We start from the raw sequence: 24,545 nt of genomic DNA on the forward strand, positions 1-24,545 counted from the left end.
TAGCCTAGTGGTGGGTGACCAGAAACGGAACATCTCACCTCGCAATATTCGGGACGAGATTGTGACCTCCCTTCTGATTCTGGTATATGCTGGCGATCAAGCACAAAGGCTTTTTTTGGACGATTCGCTGAGGACAACCAATAGTGGACTACCATAACCAATATTAGATCAAAGTCGTGAACTAAGGGAAGCTCAGAGGCAGACTTTCTCAACTCTCTCGACAAGATCATCCTATGCAGCTGGCACTCACACGATCAGCTCAGACATTCTTACTTTTCTTCGGACTTATAGCCATGACTCGACTTCCATACCATCTTTGGATTATTCAAAGTAAGACCTCGAGATGATTTCGAACCTCCGAGTCTGCGAGCGAAGACACCAAATTCTTTTACAAAGGGAACAGCCATACAAAAGGATAGCAATTGAAAATGTGATATGTAAGTTCATGAACTGGAAACTGAAGCTTGGGTGCCGAAGTTGGGCCATGCAAATAGAGCAACCAACATGCGCGATGATATCTGCTTTCTCTGATCAAATCGGCGATTTTTTTTAAACATAGGATCTGATATCGATGGACGATATTCGAAATATTACAATTGACAAATCCGGCGAGCCAGAACTCGTTTACGGCCTCATAGAGAGCTAGTCGTCCCAATCAGCCTTGCGGAGAAAGAACTGATTGTGCGTTGGAGCCCATCTATCTTCAATATGAGAACTGAAATTACTGCTGGCGCGAGAATCCTGAGATCTTTCATCGATGGAGCAATTCGATTTTGCTTAGCGGGCGCGACTCTATAGCAGCTGTGCATTGACAAACAAATGCTGTCATGAATTCATGAAACAGAGGACCCGGTGTACCGTCTTAGGACCGATCAAACTCGCTTCGAGACAAGTGAACAATGCACTCTGTATCTTCTACTCAGGGCCGGTTAGAACGAAAACGCTGCCACTCGAATCAGACACTCTAGACAGGTTACGAAGCTAAAAAGGAGCATCAGCGATGCACTGAAAGACATTAGCAGGCATGGTTAGCGCACCCATTTCACGCATACTCCGAGTGTATCAAACCAACGTTCATGTCCATAGGTGAACATAGTACCGTTTAGAGAATTCACATACCATTAAGCGGAAATTTCCAGCGTTCACAAATCCACAACGAGTAACCCGATTAGGGCTTTTCGTGAAATTCGTGGCCTTAGGCGATGGAAGTCACATAGTGTTCGTTCACACACCAAAGAGGAATTTTCCTCTTTCTCCTCATCAGTGTTCTTCGTTCGTCCGCGTTCTTCCTTCTCTCATCCTTGTTCGTGGATCGTTTTTATCACAGCGTGGCCTCATCGTAGCGTGCATCATCATCCCCCATCATCCTCATACCAGAACAAGATAGCTGTGTCGTTACTGAACTTACGTCTTCAGGAGAGAGAGAGAGTGACGTGAACAATCTCCAAACGATCAGAGCTGAAGCAATTGCTCTGCCACGTGCACAACATGGGCCTGCCATCACCCGAGATGGCAGAACCCAAGCGGGCGCCATTCTCCATTCACAGTGCCATGGGATCTGTTCTCCAGAACCTGGGCGGCGTCGCTGAATTTGTGAGTATTGCATAGATCCTGCTCGTGACATGGAAGGGATGGGGTTAACAGAGCTGCACAGTTTTGGACACATGGCCAGAGGGATGCAGCCAACAAGATTGGCCGGCTGAGCGTGGAGATTGCTCAGACAGTCTCGTCAGCATATGCTGAGGTGATCGACAAAATCCCTCAGCTGGCCAACCCAGATGACAAGTCTCTGGTAAGTGCGCCGCACGGTTTCAGCCGAGATGCTTGCTAACAAATCACGTTAGCCGGGACAGGATGGCGAACAGAGACATCGTGATACGGAAGCGTTTGGAGACCAGATTGCTGGCAAGAAAGCCAATGGCACGAGCCAGAGCAACCTGAACGTTGCGCAGCAACGCCTCCTGGGCCAGAACCAGACTGTCGGCCAAGGACTAGAGCAGCCAAAGGCAGGCACTCGAAGCCGTCCTGCCGCTGCAGGCAGTCAGTCCAGCAACAGGCCCTCAGGAGGCCGCCGCATGCTCGCTAGAGAGCACAACAACGGGCCAACCACGGATGGCCTGAGTCAGAACCTGGAGAGCAGCGGGTTGTCCGAGGGGACTGCCGGGGTTGTCTTCGTCCACGGGACGACTAGCGGGCCGAACTTCGTGGGTTTCCTTGCGAAGCAGATCCACGAAGGCCCGATATACGAGTTCCGGGTCCTGTCCGAAGACAAGGCCCTCATCATCTTCCTGTATGAGCTGCACGCTCAGGTGTTCCTTGACCGCAACAGGGAGGCCATTGCCATCACCGGAGAGTCGCTGTACGGTCCAGGGTACACGCTGGAAGCAGGAGAGCCACTCGAGTGGCATGCGACCTTGCGGCGGATGGTTTATCCGCTGCGTGAACGCCGTCGATTGACATTTGCCCGCGCCAGGCTGTTTGGCGAAAAGCTGACGCCCCAGAAATGGGCGCAGGATGTACGGGACATCGCTGGCGCGGGTAATGTCGAGTACACCTGGGTGTTCAACAACGGCAATGGTAAGGCAATGCCTTCTAAACTAAGAGCAGTTAGCTGACTGATGCCAGCCACGGCTGTCTTTCGCAGCACCACGGTGGCCAGACGAGTACTCCATGCGTTCAGGGCGTGGAGTGAGACCCGACCTGTCTACCACCAGGTTGACGTCTCGTACTCTAGTGATCCCTGTGAGAAGGAGCTGGTGCTGACCACCCAGCTGAAGACCGGCAAAGCGTCTGCCATGAACTAGTAAGTGAGCCCCTAGTTGGAGGCCATTGGCCTGCAGTGATTGCCACTGCACCCGTTGGCTGTGTAAATTAAGTCTTATGCTTTTTTCCTGCTTCTTCTGCTGCTCTTTCCTTCTGCTTCATCTCGTCAGCCTTTTTCCGCTGGGCACTGCGTGACTGCGTGACTGCGATCTGACGTTAAAATGGAAAAGATTGATCACATGCGGGAAGGGAAGTTATCCTTTCCGCTTCCATAACGGTAAGTTATCTAAGCTAACGTCGCTTGAAAGGGCGCCGCGTGCTGTGCGACCCTGTGAGTAACTTAATGCTCGGCGGAGTCCGTGCATTCTCGTAAAAACGAGCAAGGTCTGCTTCTGGAGTGAAAGGACTCATGCTGATGACGTTCCTTCAAGGTGGCCACTGTTCATGTCATTCTTGAAGAGTCCGTTGTTTTCCCGGGTCCCAATGAGCCTCGACATCGGCTTGATGGGACTAATGGGCTGAGAGGGTCTGCTTCGGCCTGTGCCTGCGTGGCATGAGAGGCAATCACGACACCGGAGAGGTAAGGGTTTCGTTGAACCATACTACTCTGACTCGTGTTTTTCGCACAATTGCTAATCAGACGGATGGCATTTGCCAGATAGAAATTCGCAGCACTCATGTTCAGCAAGAGTTTACGAATTCCATACGCGGTGGTGAAGATACGATTTGATCGTGTTCTAGTACCCAACTGATATACTCGTGTATGAAACTCTTTTATTCATTCTCGTTCTCTACTGCTAGCTCTACTCGTCTATTCATCCGTGTCTGGACATGAATTCGTTTAGTTCAAAGCATTCGGGGGCAAGTCTGCCGGAGGGAAGCATCTGTCTGGAGTGTCAGAGTTCCCCCACCACGAAGGAAAGAGCGCGTTGGGCACTGCAGTCCATTGTCAGTTCGAGATTCTTCGGTTCACGCCTGAGATCAGAGGGAGTTATTTTGTACGTACAGTTGATGCCAAACACCATGATGGTTGCCATCAATTGTGTGCCGCAATCCATGCCAACGCCGATCAGGTAGTTATACTTGCGGAAGAAGACGGGGTGGTAGCGGTAGATGTAGCCCATACTGTTATTTCCCCAATTAGCTTGGCATTCGAGGTAGCAAAGTGGACGCACTTACAAGATGATTGCCACAATGGCAGAAGTCATCAGGTTCGTGGTGGTGTACACGGGGAAGAGAATCGCGCCGGCAAAGAAGACGGTAGGATTGAAGTAGGTCTCCAGATCCCACTGAGGCTTCCACTTCTGCACGAGCCAGACGAGGAAGACTACGGCAGCACCGACCAGGAAGCCGTAAGGGATCCAGGAGTAAGGTGAGTCCTTGCTGAAGAGAACTTTGGGTCCCAAGACACCCCAAATCACGGAGGTAGAGTAGAAGTTCCTGGTCTTCAGGGCATTCCATGCGTTGGAATGGATCTCGCCAACCAGGGCCGCTCGCTCATGGTCAATGATGAATCCTGTTTGCATGCATTAGCAATACAAGTTTCTCGAGTTCAGAGGGCATTGTTAACATACTCATCATGCCGAAGTTGACAAATGGTCCAATGAGGGTACCCCAGCACTGGCCCCAGAACATCTCACGCTCGGGGATTTTCATGTAGAACCCAAACTTGTAGTCGGAGATGAGGTTCAGATTCTGCTCCAGGATCTGACGACCGTAGACAATGGACGTGAGCACGGCGGCCGGCTGCCCGTGGAACAAACCACCAGCGACGACTTCACAGATGAAGGTCATTCCGATTTGAAGATTGGCAACGCCCCAAAGGATACCATTGGGCCAGGTAAACAGGAATGACAGAGCAGCGGTAACCACCAAACCCCTGGAATCCAGATTAGACGCACAATCCCGGCAGCCGGAGAAAGTAACAGGCTCGGGATACTTACCACCATGACAACGTCATCTCGCCCTGATAGCATTGAGCAAAAGACAGCGCCAGGCAGACAACAAGCAAAATCAGGTACCACCAGTGCGGCACACGTGGATCAAAGGACATGATTTTCAAGTAAGGGTCATTGTAGTCCTCGAGATCACGGCGATGGACAAAGGTGTTGTAAAGCGTCTTGGCCGTCGTCTTTCCGTACCAGAGGATGGCGTAAACAAGGGCGGCACTGGTGCCAGCGAATCCCCAGAAGAAATAGAAGGCATAGGAAGGAGACCAGCGCGGCTGCGAGTATTCGGCCATCGCGGTTTCGTTGAGGCGACTGTCAGCCGTCACAACCCGGGTGATGTTGTACGCAGATCCGTCTTCTGCCCAGGTTCCCGAAGACATTGGGGCGAATGTTTGAGCGTTCATCGTGTTGGTGAAGTAGAGAATCGGATAAAGGACCCAAGCTGTGAAAATAGCGCCTGCAATCTGATGGAGGTTCGACCACAATGGAGTGTAGAGCGGACTCAAGAAGGAGATATAGTTCCAGTCGAGAGAGAAGTTAAGGATACCAAATCCGTAGGTACCGGAGCCCAGGATGAAGGCCTTCCAGTTACCATGGCCGAAGTAGCAGACCAGCGGAAGAGACGCAAGCAGGGGGAAGATCAGACTAGGGAACCATTCGTAGATAAACGCACCCAAGGCAACAAAGCCGAAGAAACGGAGTGCTTTCTTCGTAGCAGCCGGGTTCTTGTGCATGGCGTTGAAGAGGGCGACATTGGGGAGGACTCCGGGGTAGTACATCTTCGGCGGACGAACCAAGATGTCACGATAGAAGCCCGCAAAACCGTAGCCGATCATCTGTGTCGTAATCAGGAAGACAATACCCCATCCGGCATTGATTTTTCGCTTGTAGTAGAGTTCCATTGCTGACAAAGGTCCCAGTCCGTAAGCAGTGTAGCACTATGGAGATGAAGATCAGCATCAACGCGATGCATATGGCCAAGTAAGGATACTCACACTACCCCAGTAGGCCACGATAATGAGCGCATGCTCTTTCGCATTCCACGGGCCAGGGTTGAGCGACCATCTCCAGCCAAACCAGTTGAACTCCTTCTTGGGCAAGTACCGGGCCATCAGGTCACCCATGCCCCAAGACAACAACTGGACGGCATAGCTGGTCAAACTCAGGGCGTATGGTTTGAAATAGTAGAAGGACGAGACACCACATCCGATCACAATCCAAAAGGTGGAAAGAACCCAGAAGCGGAACGTCAGAATGGGCTCCCTATGATGGTCAGCGACGGCAATTTCGGAAGCTTCGCTTTGAAAGGGGAAGTGAATTGAGGCTCTTACGTAGGATCATTCTGCAGACCGACGCACTTGGCTACGAGCGGGATCTCGTAGTCCTTCAGGCGAGGATCCACGACCTCATCGTCCTCCGAAGGAGCAATTCCCTTGCTCAACGGGACTTCAGAGTAATCCTCGGACGATCCCACGTTCACTTCTGGGTCCTTTGCGTCCCCAATGGGACGCTTCTCCGTTTCTGTCGTTGACGAGCCCATGTCGAGGAGTACTCTGGGAGAAGAGGAAGATGAAATGTCTCGACTTCGCAGAAGCCCGGCACGAAAGGCGAAAGGTCACAGCATGGAAAAAAGCAAGATACATAAACCCGCCCTCGATGGTGGCGTGCTCGGGCTAGAACAAAGCTGTTATCGCCCCCAGCCATGTCGGCCGAGCTGTTCATTCACTTCTGAGCTGGGGCAAGGGTATCTCCGGCGTCTATCAACACGCCATCAGTAACCAACAACTGCTTGATCTGGTAGATGTAACCATAATAACCAGACACTACTACATGTTAATCGATTCCTATCATTCGGTGGCGCATATAGATTGTAGTTGGAGCATTGCCGCCGACGGCAGATGCCGAAGCAGCACGACAAATAACCTTATCGAGAGCAAACGCACGTGTACCAGGGTGGCCGGAGCGACAAAGTACGGAACGTGTATATACGTAGTGTCCCTTTCTCCACGCTGTTCAGGACTTTAACCGGTAGCTTGCCAGGAGGGCGGAGATTGAAAGCCCTAACGTACCAACTTGGGTAAAAGCATGACTTTCTGCTGGGGCAAGATGACGCCATTTGAACAATCAAGCAATTTCTGCGGGTCTCGGGGGAGCTTGTCTAAACTAAGGTGTCATAATCCCCTTTCCCATCCATATGATAGGCTCAATGGCTTTGTCCTCCTTGTCCGTCTACAACAGTCCTCTTTGCTGGACAGAAAGTTGGAACTTGGTACACTGCTTGCCACAAATCCTTCGCTATGGCGTCAATTGCATGGCCGGTTCAGACAAAATAATTTCATTTGAAGGAGTACTTATCTATAGTAAGCATTAATATAAATTGCCAGTTCGCAAAGGCAAGAGATTCCGGTTTCTTCCAGAAAATCCAGACGATCTTGTGAGCGGCGAAAGAGGGAAGATTTCCTTATCAGATGCCAGATGGATATGCTGGACTTTTATAGTGTTTTCCAATGCCAGTGATGGCACTGCTATATATCATCGTCCAATGAGATTGTTCGAGCCATGCTTAATTTGTTCTACAGCTTCTACTGGACGCTGGAAGTCGGCACCTCCCGACCGACCGGATTACAGGTTATCTAGCCGACTCCTGATTTTGTTCGTGGCTCCAAATTGCTGGCCGGCAAAGGCTCCCAAACTGGAATAGGGCCACTTCATGCGGTGAGCACTAGACAGCTAAGTATGTAGAAGATTAGTACTGCTTCAGGTTTTATTTTCAATATGACCATCAGGTACTTCAGTATTGCGGCTAGCTGCTAGTCAGATGCTCTATCCACGATCGATTTTCGGTCAATTGGGTAGACAGTGATCAAGGCACTCTTCCTTATATTCTCGAATTGTTAATTAGGCGATTGACGTCGTGCGTAAAAGGCTGTGATTTTGAATCTGCACCTTCAACATCCTGAAGGAATTTCCAAGACCTCATGATCTGACAATATTGGCCAATGATTTTCCCTATGGTCATGGCTATTTAATACTAGATCACGAAATCAAAGTAGCGGATGAGTACTGACCTGAAAGCAGCATCTAGTGTCCCAAATCCACAGCCCGGCAGCAGAAGGAAATTCATCAACACCGAGATCCCTCAATTGTCATCAGCAACAACGCTGCTAACAAATTTGTTGACAGCTCTCTCTCGTTCGGACAGGTAGTTATGCGTGTGCGCAGAAATGTTGCTGGCCTTTTCCCAATCCGAAAGAGTGACGTCTTCCAACCCGCGCTCGACATTGAATCTGTAATATTGGCCATCTTCACCAAACCGAGAATCCAGCCTATCTGCTACTTTCTTCGAAGACGTTGCCATTGCTTTCAACGCTTTCAAGATGGAAACTCGAGAACTGATCGTCACAACGTTACCAAGGCCCGTGCCGATACTGAGAATTCGCAACTGCTTATGCTCGGGAAACTGCCGTTGGGCCTCTTCGATGAGGATCTCACATGGATTATTGAATCCAAAAGCAGCATCGATAAACTCGATTTCATCGCGGCCGACTTTGATGGGTTTGAAGAAGGTGGTCGCCGCCGATGTTGCCCTTGCGACCTCCCAGATTTTGCAATCTTTAAAGGAAGTAGACGTATCATACGTCTTGAAGAGAGTCGGCAGGGTCTCGACATTATCTTTTGTAATTGCTAATACGGCCCTATAATCGCATGAGCAAAAGTGTTGTTCCTTCTGGCCTCGATGACGTACGTCTTTGTGCACGTTGCGTCCCGGAAGATCAAGTCGCTATGTGGGCATGTATCCACAGTTGACTCGCCTTTTTCCCGGCGGGCTACGCATTCTGGTTCCACGCAATATTCTCGAACTGTCTGTTTGATTGCGTCTTCAAGGGCTTTAGCAGAGTAGGCACCGGAGGGTGACAGAGGAATAATCGAGCTCCGTTTCGGAGTGAACGCCTTCTGGGCAACATTTCGATATGCCCGTATACACTCATCAACGGTCATTCGCAGTCTCCCAAGCATTATGGCAATAATTCTGTGGTTCTATCAGTTAAGTATACTCTCAACCTAGATCAGACGGATGCCATCACCCTCCAGTGCTTGTGCCACCGATGAAGTCAAAGTACTCATATGGTCGCGGAACATGATCGAGCCCTTTGGCCACGCGTATTTTTTCCATGATATTTTCGAGAATGAGAAGACTCGAGATACCTCGGATCCCCCCGCCATCTTCAGTTTGTCAACGAAAATCGCACGATAAGCTCTATTGAAAGCATCATACCAAGCGAGAGGATTCTCAACGGTTTTTGCGAAGTCATTGTTGTCGTCTGGACTAACACTTTTCACCGCGGCAGGGAGTTAGGGGAAGGTTGGAACGCGTAGAAACCGCGTGAGACGAGCCAAATGCTTTTCCAAACTACCAGAGCGCGACTATTCTAGCATCCCCTCAAAGCTAGTCCGGTTAGTGTGTGTTGGGATCGATCTCCACAGATCCTCAGCCGCAGGGTCGGGCTGAACTTCGAGACGGAGAAAGCTGTACGATCACGATAACTCCGCACTTGAAGTGGCACAGGGAGAGCTCCTTCAATTACCAGTTTGCTAAGAGTCCAAATAGCTCCCAGCTGTTACAGGACTTACGCAGCCTTATGAGTAGATTTAGTTGTTCTGAGTGGCTGAACTATTTAGTGAACGTTACTAGCCTTGTTGGCTGTGTCGTCTCGATAGCGCCCAAGGGCCTAACCCCGCTCCGCGGATGACAGCGGAAAACAGAGTCATTTGAAGCAGGGTTGAATGAAGAGTTTACAGAGAGGATTGTTCTTCTGTCCGTCGTGATAAGGAAGTGACCTCATGATCTGGTTCTTGGACTGGTGTGGTTCGCTTCGGACCGAGCCGACCCGCTCGTTGTTCGTCAACTGGTCGTGCGCGACAGACAGACGCGATGTCGAAAACGGAGTAGGGAAGCGTCCATACTGTTTCCTTACCAATAATACAATACGGCCACGTAATGTACGGAGTACAGTACTAACTTATCGCTCGATTTACCTATGTACCAGGAAAGCCTCCAACTTCGAAGAATGCCAGAATTTTCGAATTGAACCAAGTTATTGGAATTTTTAGGGAAGGCTCAAAAATAATATTCTTATCAATTGCGTTGAATGGCCTCTCGAATTACCTAGTAGCTACGAAGAACATATGTTGTCAATTCTGTGTACGGGGTAGCAACCTTCCTTTACAACTGGTGGGTTCTAGTAAATGCGTCAGTAACGTACGTGTAATTACGATAATTACAATATTCTGCTGTTGTTGCGTGCTTCACAGGGTTCTAGCAGGTCATGCCGCCGACAACTCCAACTGACCAACTGTCTACTGAGTTGATTCGAGAACGGAAGGCACGTAAGGAGCAGAACGCCGTCCGGTCAGAGCTGTGGCGATGAGAGTCCATGTGATTCAGGAATTTGATATGTAGATATCTAACAAGAGCGAGTAGGTGTTACATATTATTACATCACAGTAGAGATTGTGTTGAAGACAGCTCGATCAAATCGATCATTCAAGTATTTCGCTTCTGCTAACCCCATCTTCTGCCGGTATCGTTTGTCGAATCGCCTGCGGCCGCTAGCCGCCGCTCAGCTTCAAGCATTTGATCGAATTCCTTTTGTGCTTGTTCTCGATCCCGTCGTCGCCTCTCGTCTTCCGAATCATTGTAAGGGTATGATGATGGCGTCTCAAGCGGGTTGTTGCGGACTCCTGTTTGAGGAGATCCTGCACCAGGAATGTTTCCTCTTCTAATCCGTTCCCATGCATTCTCTGTTTGCGCCCTTTCAGTAGCGTCGGCTATTTGAAATTCAGGCGCAGTGGGGCTGGCATCGTCAAAGAAGTCGCCACTACTCTGACTCGTCTGCCCAGTTTGAGCGGGAGCTCTCCCCCACGTTGGGAAGGACTGTCGCGAGCCACTGTCGGAGAACGGCTTGCTCTCCCCAAATGGCGTGTCAACAGGCGACACATCTGCCGAAGAAATGGCCTGAGACTGATCTGAAGCTGTACTCTCGGTGGCGTCCTGGATCCTCCCCTTCCGTCTCTCCCGCATGGCCTCCAACTTCTTCATGCGCTCCGTGGCAAGGACATTCGCACCCTTGACGAGAGCTTCAAACCGTGCATCGTTCCTTATGATATTCGTCGCACGGAAACTTGCATAAGCATGGCAAGCGAGTGCTGAGAAGGAAACCCAAACTAGCATACGAACGCCAGTATTCCACAACATCGACGCCGGTTGCGCTGCGACGCGCTGATAGAAAGCTCGCAAAAAGGCCAAGCCTGATGGCAGGTTGTTGGTTTTCCTCTCAACTTGATATACATTTGCAGCGGTTGCAGCAAGTCCCAACGGATAGCCCATCCTCGTCAGCAATGTTGAATGTGCCTGCAGCTCCAACAGATCGTTACATTCCTGCTGTGTCGGGTCGCGATTAACAAGTTGATTGTACATGGCCACCGTCTGCGGGATTCTTTTCAGGAGCAATCGTTCCCAGCCTAGTTCCCCTCCGCCAACTGTGTACATCAACAGTGCGTTCGGTCGACGAATCGCGTCAGGATCTAGCCGGAGGAAGTTGCCCATTGGAGTCTTAAAGACTCGGCCCTTGCCGTGAGGAATATTATCGAGGCCCTGTTCAAAGCCATCCTGCGGTATGCTGTCGCCGTCGGAGTTCATTTCGGCGAAATAATCAAGTGTTTGCGCAAGATCTAGGAACGTGTTCCAACTGCAATCAACTACTGTGCCTTGAGGTTAGTACTGGAACAAGTAGGCCACCATACAATGAAACAAATCAATCCCACTTGTTCACGCAATTGGGAGCGCTTTATGAATAGCGACCAACGACATGGAAGGCAGAGAGAGTTACAGACAGAAACAATGCGATCATCAAATTCGAATCAGGAGCAACCAAGTATGACGAAATGCAGTGCCGAAAGCTCGGCAAAAGCTAGCTGAATATGGATCGGATCACATGACATACGAGCTACTTTAGATCACGTGTTACCATTGCCCTACATACCGTAAACTGCAAGTGGTCATGGCCGCTTCTTTGATCGTTCTCTCATGACAGCTAAAAGTTATCGCTAGGGTTTTCGTTCAAGGCTGTCTAATTTAAATGGGCAGAATAGTTTGTTGCAAAAGCAACTTAAATTGTTTCTTCCACGGACACACGGCAATGAAGTAAGTCTTTATTGAAGTTGAAAAAGACATCAAAGAGAATCGTAAGTATGGCCATCATGGTATGTACAAAATGCCACCAATTAAAATAAAATATACTGTACAGATATTGTAGCTGACAGAAGAAAAATTGTATAGAAAGAAGGTGAGGAAAAAAGAAAATAAAAAGATCGCAGAAGAAAAAAAAATGAGAATGGTAAGAAGCTTCGGCAACGTGGCCGGTCGAAAAGAAAAACTGATGTTCTGCCTCCGGCGGGTACCCAGAAAGAGCACATCATGATGACAGTAATCACATTCGCGTTGCAGCTCATGCATTTCCGGTGTTCATATTCATGGGAAACTGGATACTCTCGTAAGGGGACGGTCTATCCAAACCCTCCCGTGACGGAGATTGAACGCGAGGACCCCGACTGGAGCTGCGCATGCGCTCGGTGAAGTTTCTAAGTTTGGTCGAGATCGTCTCGTTCAAACTCCTTTCCCTTCTATGGTCGACCGAATACCAGCGGAACTCCCGCGCTGGGCGTGATTCTTGGTCTGCTGTTACGGGGCGTCGCATCTCATTTCCAAAACGCGCATTGTCAGACAAAGGCTCATCCCGTTTTGCTTCTGCTTGTGAGACGGGAGGCGGCGGTGGTGGCGCCGTCAGATGCTGGAGTTCTGGCAAAATTGGAGGAGCCGTGGTTCTGGAGTCTGGAGAATTATCCAATTCCACACTGACCGAGACTCCGGGTGGAGAACCATGAATTCCAAAATTCAGTTCCCGTGAACCATCTCGTCGATGACCATGCGGAAGTCTCGTTCGACTTGTGGACCGGCTGCGCGGAAGGGTCGGTATGTACATTGGATGATGGGGAAGGTCATTAGGAACTCCTGGTTGATAGTCAACCGCCGGAACAGACATAGACCGAGGGATGCGACCAGCGTCTGCTTGGTAGGTTGTGCTAGGAAGTGTATATTGTGGGTCTAGCTCAGGAGGAGCATTGTCATCAATGTAGCCGTCGGGATTTTTCACAGGTCGCATCGCTCGTGGAGTCGCCGGAAGTCCAGCCCGGACTGACGAACGGCCGCGTCCTGAGCTGGAGTCAGAACTGTTCATCGACTCATATCGTGCACCAGTGCTATTCTTAGCGAGTTGTTGGCCAAATGATCCCTCGGACTGTGGGCTCGGCTGAGAAGCGCCAGAGCTGGCGTTATTTGAATAACTTTGAAGACTGCCAGGGAGCGGGATGTTTGGCGCTGAAGGACGGCGCGCAAGAGAGAGCCGACGAGCTTCCAGCTCAGCGGCTGCTATTTCTCGCTTCAATCGTTCAGCAGGACTTAGCGAATTGTCAGCTATAGTCGCCTTCTGTTGTTCTTCGGAAGAGTCGGCTACCGGTGCTGGTTGTGGAAGTTGGCCTTCTCGCGCCTGTCGGCTGCTGGATCTAGCTCGTGGCCGCCTTTGATCTGGTGTCGGCTCACGATGTGTGGCATCGTGATGGGTGCTGGTCCCGCGATCCCTACGCCGACTTGAGCTCCTTTGCCGCGACCTCCGTTCACGGTCCATCGTCACAAAACGAAGGCTTTCTTCAAACCCTCGTAGCTCTTCTTTAGAAGAAGACGTTGCGATTGGCGATATGGGAGACCGGTTTCCTGAATGGTCCCGGTCCTTGCCTCGCCCTGCGCGACTTGTACCTCTGCTGGAAACCTTGTGCTTTCTGTCGACTCCTCGCGATGACGTTGATCGAGCTCGAGACTTTGCACGGCTACGGCTGCGACGACTGGCTGTTCCCGAAGATTTACCATTGCCCTCCGTACTGGCATTGTAGCGAGCGAGCTCCTCCGGGGACATAGGGACCGGTGAGGACGGAGATCTCTTCGCAGGCTGGATGTAACGATGTGCGCTTCGACCACGAGATTCTATTGAGCCATGTCTGGACCTCTGTTTTTCGACGACGCGACGGTAATGTTTGGCATAGTACTTCGCTTCTTCAAGGCTATTGATGTAATCCGTGCTGCGGCCAGTTATACTTGGGCTCCCGGACTTCAGACTCTGGTAAGCTGATGAAGGGTAGCTTGTTTCAGCAGCACCATCAGTCTGCTCAGTGCAAGAGCGATATGCACTGGTATCCGATCCAGTCGTATCTGACGGTGGTGGCCAGCGGATTTGCAAACCTTTTGGTTTTCGATCTCTGGAGCCATTTCGTGTTCTTCCCGACGATTTCAAATGCTCAAATATATTCTGCGACGGAGAAGGGAGACCACTGTTGTTCTCGTCTGGTTTCGTTCGTACAGCCGTCTGTGGAGAAGAGCCTGTTCTGCCTATTTTTCCAGGTTCGTAACGGTCTGAAGTGAGCAGAACCAATGGCGCCTCGATTTGGTTGCCATCAGCATCACCGTCATCTTGCTTGTGCTCCTCAGTAGTCTTTCCTTTCTCTGAGTCATCAGGAGTCGGAAGAGGCTTTGGAATGGAGAGACTCGGTGGCTGGACATCCACTGGCGTCTCGCCAATCGAGGGCAAACGGCGACGAGCGTAACCGGCGGAGCCCACAGTTTTTGCTGACAGCGTACTGCCGTGACTCCGCGTACTGTCAGGCCGATGCCATGCCATTGCACCAGGTGACATGGCAAAGTCGGCCGCCGAGTCCGCAATCGGCGTCACGCCGGGGGCATTGGTCGGCGTGCCGTCATCTGACTTCAGACCTGGGAACCTGAATGACGGATTCGTTGTGCTAGGTCCAAATGACGTGATCAGTTTGAGTGCAGAATTCTTCACCGTCATTCTTTGGACGGGAGGATCAGGCTTCGGATCTTCAGCTTGTTTTTGTGGGACTTCAGGAGCAGGGGATGTAACTTGCGACTTGTCAAACGGTGCAGCGGGAGGAACAAGAGCTGTTGGAGACATCCAAGGGATGGACGGCTCGACGCCTGTGCACATGAAGCATCGGATCGCCAACTGCTGCTGAGAGTTGGACACAACGTATTCACCCCACTGACGAACAAGATATGATTGCCGTTGCCAGTCTTGCGGCATCAGGAGGCACGTCATAAGGATGGCTTCCATGTAATAGTTTCGGGACACGTATACTTCGATTGCGTCGTTCCGATCTCCAAGGGCAAGAAGAATTGTAGCAGATGCATGGATGTCGCCACTCTCGAGGAGCCGCTGAACAAAGGTCTGCCCAATCTTATTCGCCTGTTCCTGACCTCCCATTTGACTGAGCGCCAAAAACATCCAGGCGGATTTATTTGCCGTTCCGGACCCAAGCATTGCCAGCAGCTGTTCAGGTTTGTGCTCGCCCAACCAACGAGACAGCAAGATAGCATTTTGAGAGCCAGCGGGATGCCGGTTTACTGTCCTGTAATCAGCAACGTAGGTAATGAAAACGGAATCGTAAACTCACATTCATCGCGGAGCAAGTCCTCGATATCCCCTTGCCAGCCGAACACGATCTCCAGCATCTGACGTCGAAGGTCATCAGCAGTCAAGTTCTCTGAATTGAGCCTCGGCCTGTGTTGAGTGAAGTTGAAAGGAACTTGATTGATACGCGCCCGGATATAGGGAAACAGATCCTCAAGGGGTTTCTCGTCAGTAGGGCTCAGAGTAACTTCATTCTTCAGCCTCGAGCCTCCACGCGAGCGCACTGATGACGTTGAAGTATATGAGCGGTTTGATACAGACGTTCCAGGGCGCTGTGTCGAACGATTAATCGGAGAAGTGATTGAGAATGTAGTCACACTGTAATTGGATTTACCGAGAGGCCACGGCTGACGACCACGTCCAGAAGACGCGCGTGAACTCAGGGAATCAGTTCGGCTTCGGACGGAGACGGGGCTTGAGGTATCGAGGCGCTGCTTTCCTGCACCGTCATTATAGGGGAAATCATGTGTCCGGACGTCCTGGAATCCGCTCTGCTGGGCCAAGTATGATGGAGATGCTGATCGTACTTGCGAACTGTCGGTCACTCCCGGATTACTGGGTAGGTGCTGCACATTTGCCACCATAGCTGGATTCTCCAGGTCATACTGCTGGACCGTGTAGTTCGGACCCAAGGTGAATAGGGTCGCGGTAGGCCCATGGTTGGCGATTCCCAGGACATCCTCAATGGTGGGAACTGTCACATAGGTAACATGCCTTGTACGAACATCCCACAGCCATGTTTCCCTACGCTGCATCAGTCATGACAGAGAAAATTAATTCGGACCCAAGCTCACCTTTCTGCGTACTGCACAATTTTCCCGTTTTTGGACCACGCGATCCACTTCGGACCACGGAGATGTGTCTCTGCTCGCTTAAGGATACGGATAGCCCGTGGAGATTCACTCTCTGGTGGCCTTGCAATGCTCCAAACACGCAAATCACCATCCCCCGTTTGAGTCGCTAGCATATCTGATTTCTGTTTTGAGGACGAGGCATGCCATGCCAGACTAACGATTGGGGATGGGCCTTTAGATGTAGTCAGAGTATGAAGAACGATAAAGGATGGTTGTAATCTCGCAATGAGTATCGAGCCATTTTGATATCTGGGGTTGATCAGCGACAATTCATTTTAGTTGAGAAGTAAAAACCCACCCAATGGCATAGGTTTGACAGTCTTGGGCTGGCGCTAACGATGTGATGGGGTCAAAGATAGTACGAGTTGAGCCATGCTCGGATGTGGAGGGTTCATAGTAAATCACTTCGCCCTTGCCATTTCCTGAGTGAAAGTTAGCGGGTGTTTTCTCTGGACACCAACTTGAGGATCTTACCGAACACTACATTGCCGTTGCGCATCCATGCTGCGACACGGAAGGGCTCAAACGACGCGAATCGTGAGATTTCTGCTCCCGTAAACAGATCCCACACAATTGCCGTCTGAGATGCATCGTAACTGACAACCAAACGTCCGGACCCTCGTTCGCTAACATTGTCAACCGCAATGAACACCACCTTTTCCTGATGTAGTGTGAATCGAATTGCGACAGCTAAGGTGTCATGGTGCAAGCACAGAATGACAGAACCCTGTGCAAAGAGAAACATCGACGCCGTCGATGCACAGGGGATGAAGTCCGATGGCCATTGTTGGAATGGCGATTCGGGTGCCACTGACGGCGTCTCTGCGACGAAGGATTGCGAGGTTGGTGTAGGCACTCGAGGCCAGGAGAAATCCGCCATGTTCGCGGCTGTGCTCCTGATGAGACTATTCATGAATCAGTATATCATGCCATGGCGCCATGCCTCATTTTCATCACTATGTAAACAGTAAACAATGTAGGGGGACGACGAGACAACCGCGGGGTAACAGATTCGCACAAAAAGGGGAGGTGAAACGACGGAATATGGGTTCAACTCACCTTGACAGTCGGGTTGATATTTACCGGAGAAAAGACGTCTCTATGCCAGACGCTCGAAATCCGGTGCCAGACACCAATTTGACCAGCCACTGTAGCTGCATTCAGAAGAATCGGGCAGCCTTGGAATCGCACTCAATTCTCTGTGAGCTGGACATAGGAATATGGATTGCCAGCACAGGTGTAGAGAATAGGTGTTTCCAATCCAGACCGGGGAGGTTGAAACAGTAAAAACGTGAGATAGAGGACGATGAAGATTACAACAATTAGTCTGTGTCCTGGTTAGAGGGATACAAGAAACAGCAACGTTGAAATAAGTTTTTATGCCGGTTGGCGGGGAAGTAGTATACTTTCCCCTTTGGGACAGCTACTTGTTTTTTTTCACTGCTATTGCTTGCTCATTCGCATTCATGATCCACAACTGACCTGAAATAACAGGAGTAAACTCCTCCATGGCCGTTCTCTGTCGTCGCTGGTCGCCGACCTCCTCCGAGCTGACGCAAAGTCCTACACCACACCCGACGAGTTTTTGACTCGCAACAAAACCTTCTTCACAACCGACATCGAACGACCCCCATACACACCGACTGCGACAACCGTCTCTACTTCCACCGATGAACCCCTCGCTGCTCTTCATACATTGTCCGCCGCGCTCACGCTCGTACCGGAATCTCATTGGACTGTTGACGCACACCGTGCCAATATCACGGATTACTTGAACGCCACGACGGAGAATAAGAGCAAAGAGGAGAAGAAGGCACTAACCAAGGAAATATATCACTATCTGAGATGGGCGCTGTCGGGTGGTGCGTCCGGACCAGGTATTCCGGAGACCATGGCCATTTTGGGCCGGGAGGAAACCATCAGACGGTTGACAGAAGCGAGGGAAGCGACCAAGAAATCATGGAAGAAATATTCTTTACCGGGAGCGGTGAAGCAGCCGGAAGGTTCCGGTGAAGTGTAGATCTGAGAGAAAAGGCCTCTTATGAGGCTTGTATGTATTATTAGTGTAAAATTAGACAACATCAATAATTAAATATACCCGTTTCTGCACCGCTTGACTCTGCAAAATCTCAATCATTCTGGGCTTGAATCGAGCAGAGAGACTCTGATTGATGACAGAGTGTTTCCAAGGGGCATGATGAACTAGTTCTTCGTTGAAGGAGATTTGGAAACAACCTGGTCGCGTTACGCCGAAGAGGGAGATATAAAAAAAATTTTCGGGTCTCATTCTTATCCATATTCTTCAAACTGACAGTCATCTGCTTGTTACTTCGACTTGGCAAATAAACCTCGTAGAACCCAACCACCAAAATGAGGTTCACAGCACAAACGATGACACTGGTCAAGGGTCTATGGCATTCCCACCAGCTGCCCGGCTACCTTTACTGAATCCCACCCAATGCCTACGCTAGCCCAGTCTAAATTACTCCATTTTGCAGATCACTTCCTAATAAGGACATAGTTCATAGTAGCCTGGGTGAGAACTAAGGAAGCTGTTAGCCCTAATGTTGCATTCGTTTCAACCTGTCAGCAGACTTTTCTCTCACGATGACGGTTCAGCTCGGGTTCTGTACCTCCGATTACTTGCAGAAGAGTTTTTTTGCTGCCATTATATTTGAAAACGGGAGTTTCCTGAATATAAAATGAACTCATTAATCCACAAGTATGTGGTATCAATGAAAAACAATCCAGGAAAAATTAGAAGCCATAGCATATGCTAATTCCTGCAGTCGATTAGTTTGAATCCACCACATGCGACATCCATTCCTTTCTAGTTAAATCCTTCTACCAGATCCTTCGGATTAGATCAATGGGAGGTTAATCTCAACAGGCAGATGCTCCTTAATGCCCACGAGAAGAAATGAGACTTCTCCCGAGAGGATATATGGACCATCCACGTTCCCATCCCCGACTTGAACGGTCATTGATACGCTGGCCCAGAAGCTACCGGAATTCGTATTTAAAATCGCTTGATTAACCTTAACACGAGGGTTTATTATCGATGGTATTATAACCTCTGATGACCCCTCCATCTTCGCTGTTAATTTGTGACTTGCATATCCCAGCGCTTCTGCCAGAGGCTTCTCCTTGTGCACACGGTTGAAAAACACGTCGAATGTTATGTTATAACAGCCAAGCTCTCCCCGGTCGCAGGTCGGCAACCCATGGATTTCAGCCGTATAGCCGGGGCCGGCGGTCATTCTTTGACGAGGAACGTTAGGTCTTAGGCCTCCACGAATTGGATCCATTTGGATTGTGATATTTCTGTTTTAGATGAACAAGTATCTTGACAAAAGGATCGATCGAATATTTACCGTGCGATATGCTCGCTGCTCTAGGAGGCAAGTCATGGTATTTATAGTCTGCATTCGGGAGAGAACTGAGTAAGATTTCCGGACACTTGCGGAAGAGTCAATTCAAATTCAAAGGATTGATGCAAATTAGTTCGAGTTTTCCTTTTCAACTCAAATGAGCAAGGCACTGTTACTTTTGATATTGATTTGATGGCGTAGCACTGAAAGAACATGATTCCGAGCGGTTCCCATGTGAAAGAAACCAAACCAGAACCTAACAAAGCCATTGAGTAGGTAGGACTAGGTATCGGCTTTTCCGAGTAATGATAACAGCGGAGAGAATTTCTGATATATGATATGCACGTCAAGAAAAAGAGTTAGAGATTAGAATCTTAGCTCGAAGACTCCGCCCAGCTCTAAGATCATGACTCAAGACGGGACAATGTATTGTCGAATACTCCGTTTTTCAATGAAACAAAGCAACTTCTCCGTAAATTCAATAAAAGGCACCTTTGACTACTGATTGTTGTTAGCCGACATTGTTCGTATATACTATGTACCAGCAAATGCGGCACGGAGACCACTGTCAGTTAACTTCCAGTATCTTCCAGAGAGTCTGGTATCAAACAGCAATCAAATGAAGCAGCATTGAGAACTCGAATTCTGATTGCCAGAGGTGAATCATCTGGGCATAAAAGTAACTGCCACCTCTCCTCCCATCTGATAATCAACCCGCCAATATTCTGACAAGTACCAACGGTCGGCCGATATCCAGCTAGGACAGTACCTTTCCAAACCGTACGTCATTCAACAGAGTCACAATTGCTGTCATGGCATGTTGTTCAGTAGCTGTTGGAACTTGAGATGGCGCAGAGGACTTCATGGTGGAACAGGAACAGCGGGTGTAACAGCCCGGGGAGGAACGTGGGCAAACTTCAAAAATCAACCAATCGCGTGTCGTTCAAAAATACTAACTTATCTTTAAAAAGCTCGATTGAAATCAATTGCAAATTGCTGTTTTCAAATTTGCCGTCCAATTTTGGTTAGCGTATTCACCGGTGTTATGTTATTCCGAACCGAGACAGAAATATTCTGGATAAGCTTCAATAATTCGATAAAAAGTATCGACGGCGGTGTGTTGAAGGTCTTGCTTCTCTGCTGGGTAAAGGGTGATCGGTTCTCGCGGTCGAAAACAAATTGAAACCATGGAGGAGACCCAGACGAACAAGGCCCATCGCAAGTCGAAAGAGAAGAAGAGATACGAAGGTACGTCCAATTCGCGCTTGAAAAAAGAGCATCTTGCGAACGGAATCGTCCATAACGTCAAATTGAATTTGTACTGATAGCTGTAATTCTTCAGGCGCCAATCCGAAAGCCTTCGCTGTCTCGCGACCTGACAAGAGCCGAAGACAAGCAGCAAGATCGCATGATGTATGTCTTCACGCCTGTTCACAAGTCTAAAAGTACTGACTCCTATCCGCCTATAGATCAAAGAAAAACGGCTCCATGTCCCCCTCGTGGATCGCCTTCCGGAGGAGGCTCCTCCGCTCGTCGTCGCTGTCGTGGGGCCCCCCGGCGTCGGCAAGACAACTCTTATCAAATCGTTGATCCGCCGGTACTCGAAACAGACATTGAGTTCGCCGACGGGCCCGCTGACCGTTGTCACGTCTAAGCGACGGCGTCTTACGTTTCTCGAATGTCCGTCGGACTCTCTCGCTAGCATGATTGACGTCGCGAAGATTGCGGACATCATCCTACTCATGATTGACGGGAACTACGGATTTGAAATGGAGACCATGGAGTTTCTGAACATCCTCGCGGCGACGGGTATGCCAGGAAATGTGTTTGGGATTCTTACGCACCTAGATCTGTTCAAGAAGCAAAGCACGTTGCGCACGGCGAAGAAACGGCTCAAGCATCGGTTTTGGAGCGAGCTCTACCAGGGTGCTAAGCTGTTTTACCTGTCTGGCGTCATCAACGGCCGCTATCCGGACCGTGAAATCCATAATCTTTCTCGGTTCCTGTCCGTTATGAAGAATCCTCGGCCTCTCGTCTGGCGCAATTCGCATCCGTACTGTCTTGCGGACCGCTTCGTTGACATCACCCCGCCGACGGAAATAGAAGCGAATCCAAAGTGCGATCGCACCATAGCGCTCTACGGATATCTCCGAGGCACGAACTTTCCCGCGCAGGGTGCACGCGTCCATATACCTGGTGTAGGGGATCTCAACGTGTCGTCTGTAGAAGCCTTGCCTGACCCTTGCCCAACACCATATATGACCAAGCAAATGGAGAAAGCCACTGGAAAAAGCACTAAGCGAAGATTGGGCGAGAAACAAAAGATCCTGTTCGCCCCGATGTCAGATGTGGGTGGTGTCTTGATTGATAAAGATGCTGTCTACATTGACGTGAAGTCATCGACATTCAGTCGAGATAATAATGAGGGCGATGGGGAAAGAGGGCTTGGTGAACAACTAGTCATGGGTCTCCAAGGAGAGAGGAAGCTGCTGGGAGAAACAGATGACGGCGTCCAACTATTTCGCGGTGGCGAGACGATCCAAAACGCGGAAGACGAAGGAGATACCGGTCGAAAAGAGCGGCGGAAAGTCCGTTTCGTGGATGAGCAAGAGGGTGAACAGGTAGCCTCGGACGAAGACGAAGGGTTCGAGAGTGGGTGTGAAGACGACGAAGATGACAACGAACAGTTGGAAAGCGGAGACGAATCAGCGGATGATGAAGAGGCTGAAGAAATGCAGCCGCCCGGTGATTTTGCGGAGAGCTTCCGCGAAAGGCATAATGGCGGCTTTCAGAAAGAGAACGGAGACATTGTGTACGCTGATAGCGATTCCGACCTAGGTTCTCTCTCACCAGTGGAGAATCAAGAGTTCGATGATGAATCCGATCTGGGGGACGAAGATGAAGAAGGAGGAGAATTTGATGATGAGGATGAGGATATGGACGACGGCGCTCTACGGTGGAAGGAAAACATGGTCGAGCGCGCAAAAGCACTCCATGGAAAGCGGCCCGCATTCCGTGTGGCCGATTTTGCGCGGATGCTGTACGATGAATCCATTCCACCCGCTGAGGTCGTAGCGCGATGGCGGGGTGAAGAAAACAAAGACGCCGAGGATGAAGCCGAGGATGAGGAGGAAGAATTCTTCAAGAAGACCAACGCGGAGAAGGAGGAAGAAGCCGATTACAGAGCCATTCCGGAGTTTGACTATGATGAACTGGAACGAAAGTGGTCGGACCCGGATGCCATTGAGGCATTGCGTCACCGCTTCGCAACCGCACGACTATCGGGCAACGATGAAGACGGGGAAGAGGGCGATGATCTCGACGGCGACTCCGACGACGAGGGAGATGGTGCATTCGAAGACCTCGAGACGGGCAAAGTTGTCAAGGGCAAGGATGAGCAGTCAGACGATGATGAAGGAGACAAGAGTGAATCGGAGGATCTCGAGGCCGAACGGGAGCGAAACGCAAGAAAAAAGGAGGAGCTCCGACTTCGGTTCGAAGAGGAAGATCGCGAAGGGTTGGCAAATGCCCGAGAAGGTGACCGTGCGGCGGCCAACGTCGAGCATCAGTTTGGCGAAGACGAGTGGTACGACGCGCAAAAGGCCCAGCTGCAGAAGCAGCTCGAGATCAACCGGGCCGAATTTGACAGCATGGATCCTGCGACGAGAGCACGGGCCGAGGGTTTCCGGGCGGGCACATATGCCCGCATCGTGCTAGAGAAAGTGCCGTGTGAGTTCTCGATCAAGTTCAACCCACGGTACCCGGTGATCATCGGAGGGCTCGCGCCGACGGAGGAGCGGTTCGGCTACGTGCAGGTGCGCATCAAGCGGCACCGATGGCACAAGAAGATCCTCAAGAGCAACGACCCGCTCATCTTCTCGCTGGGCTGGCGCCGTTTCCAGACGCTGCCAATCTACAGCATCTGGGACAATCGGGTCCGGAACCGCATGCTCAAGTACACGCCGGAGCACATGCACTGTTTCGGGACATTCTACGGCCCGTTGGTGGCGCCCAACACGGGCTTCTGCTGCGTGCAGTCGTTTTCAAACAAGAACCCGGGCTTCCGCATTGCGGCTACGGGCGTGGTGCTGAACGTGGACGAGTCCACGGAGATTGTCAAGAAGTTGAAGCTCACAGGCTTTCCCTACAAGATCTTCCGCAAGACGGCGTTCATCCGGGACATGTTCAACTCGTCGCTGGAGGTGGCCAAGTTTGAAGGGGCCGCGATCCGGACGGTGTCGGGCATCCGAGGCCAGATCAAGCGGGCGCTGAGCAAGCCGGAGGGCTACTTCCGAGCGACATTCGAGGACAAGATCCTGATGAGCGACATTGTGTTCTTGCGGGCATGGTACCCGATCAAACCGCACCGCTTTTACAACCCAGTGACGAACCTACTCGACATGGACGAGTCACTGAAGGACGAAGGCGGGTGGAAGGGTATGCGGTTGACCGGAGAGGTACGACGGGACCTGGGCATCCCCGTGCCGCAGAACAAGGATTCGCAGTACCGCCCTATCGAAAGGCCAGAACGGCACTTCAACCCACTGCGGGTGCCGCGACAGCTGGCTAAGGAGCTGCCGTTCAAGTCGCAGATCACGCAGATGCGGCCGCGGCAGAAGCAGTCGTACCTGCAAAAGCGGGCGGTGGTTCTTGGTGGCGAGGAGAAAAAGGCGCGTGATATGATGCAGAAGCTTACTACACTGGCCAAAGAGAAGCAGGCCAAGCGCGCCGCGAAACAGGAGGAGCGGCGCCAGGCCTATCGGGCCAAAGTCGCGGAGAGCTTGGAGAAGAAGGCGGCGCGCGAGAAGCGGGAGAAGGAGGAATTTTGGCGACGCGAGGGCAAGAAGCGGAAGAACACAGAGGCAGAGGGCGGTGGAGGCAAAAAGCGGAAGTAGATATACATCATGTTTCCTCTGGTTATGGCGTTGTGGACATGGATATAGACATGGGCATTTGTTCAAATATCATGATGTATTTATTCAAAAGCACGTCCTTTCAAGAATTCCCTGC

At 50.5% G+C, this 24,545-nt stretch overlaps 6 protein-coding genes across 6 annotated transcripts; 3 read left to right on the top strand and 3 right to left on the bottom strand.

Moving 5' to 3' along the window:
* Nucleotides 1-1,488: 1,488 nt before the first annotated feature.
* VTN49DRAFT_1013 (uncharacterized protein) lies at nucleotides 1,489-2,804 on the top strand (the record flags this gene model as incomplete). The annotated part of the gene is made up of 4 exons (XM_069408582.1): nucleotides 1,489-1,593; nucleotides 1,655-1,792; nucleotides 1,845-2,577; nucleotides 2,626-2,804. The coding sequence occupies 4 exons, from the start codon at nucleotides 1,489-1,491 to the stop codon at nucleotides 2,802-2,804; spliced, it is 1,155 nt and encodes a 384-aa protein (XP_069270053.1).
* An 800-nt stretch (nucleotides 2,805-3,604) lies between these two features.
* Nucleotides 3,605-9,025, bottom strand: VTN49DRAFT_1014 (uncharacterized protein; the record flags this gene model as incomplete). Its single annotated transcript, XM_069408583.1, has 11 exons — nucleotides 3,605-3,699; nucleotides 3,770-3,888; nucleotides 3,943-4,279; nucleotides 4,338-4,642; nucleotides 4,707-5,650; nucleotides 5,708-5,975; nucleotides 6,044-6,265; nucleotides 7,913-8,407; nucleotides 8,458-8,742; nucleotides 8,798-8,936; nucleotides 8,989-9,025. The coding sequence occupies 11 exons, from the start codon at nucleotides 9,023-9,025 to the stop codon at nucleotides 3,605-3,607; spliced, it is 3,246 nt and encodes a 1,081-aa protein (XP_069270054.1).
* A 1,250-nt stretch (nucleotides 9,026-10,275) lies between these two features.
* On the bottom strand, nucleotides 10,276-11,412 carry VTN49DRAFT_1015 (uncharacterized protein; the record flags this gene model as incomplete). Its single annotated transcript, XM_069408584.1, has 1 exon — nucleotides 10,276-11,412. The coding sequence occupies one exon, from the start codon at nucleotides 11,410-11,412 to the stop codon at nucleotides 10,276-10,278; it is 1,137 nt and encodes a 378-aa protein (XP_069270055.1).
* An 808-nt stretch (nucleotides 11,413-12,220) lies between these two features.
* VTN49DRAFT_1016 (uncharacterized protein) lies at nucleotides 12,221-17,044 on the bottom strand (the record flags this gene model as incomplete). Its single annotated transcript, XM_069408585.1, has 5 exons — nucleotides 12,221-15,243; nucleotides 15,294-16,054; nucleotides 16,105-16,413; nucleotides 16,463-16,586; nucleotides 16,639-17,044. 5 exons carry the CDS (start codon nucleotides 17,042-17,044, stop codon nucleotides 12,221-12,223), a joined length of 4,623 nt encoding a protein of 1,540 aa, XP_069270056.1.
* A 426-nt stretch (nucleotides 17,045-17,470) lies between these two features.
* Nucleotides 17,471-18,184, top strand: VTN49DRAFT_1017 (uncharacterized protein; the record flags this gene model as incomplete). The annotated part of the gene is made up of 2 exons (XM_069408586.1): nucleotides 17,471-17,493; nucleotides 17,659-18,184. The coding sequence occupies 2 exons, from the start codon at nucleotides 17,471-17,473 to the stop codon at nucleotides 18,182-18,184; spliced, it is 549 nt and encodes a 182-aa protein (XP_069270057.1).
* A 2,538-nt stretch (nucleotides 18,185-20,722) lies between these two features.
* Nucleotides 20,723-24,430, top strand: VTN49DRAFT_1018 (uncharacterized protein; the record flags this gene model as incomplete). The annotated part of the gene is made up of 3 exons (XM_069408587.1): nucleotides 20,723-20,783; nucleotides 20,878-20,948; nucleotides 21,005-24,430. 3 exons carry the CDS (start codon nucleotides 20,723-20,725, stop codon nucleotides 24,428-24,430), a joined length of 3,558 nt encoding a protein of 1,185 aa, XP_069270058.1.
* Nucleotides 24,431-24,545: the final 115 nt, after the last annotated feature.

Source organism: Thermomyces lanuginosus (assembly GCF_041956635.1).
Source record: "Thermomyces lanuginosus strain ATCC 200065 unplaced genomic scaffold VTN49scaffold_22, whole genome shotgun sequence".
Classification (NCBI taxonomy): Eukaryota; Fungi; Ascomycota; class Eurotiomycetes; order Eurotiales; family Trichocomaceae; genus Thermomyces; species Thermomyces lanuginosus.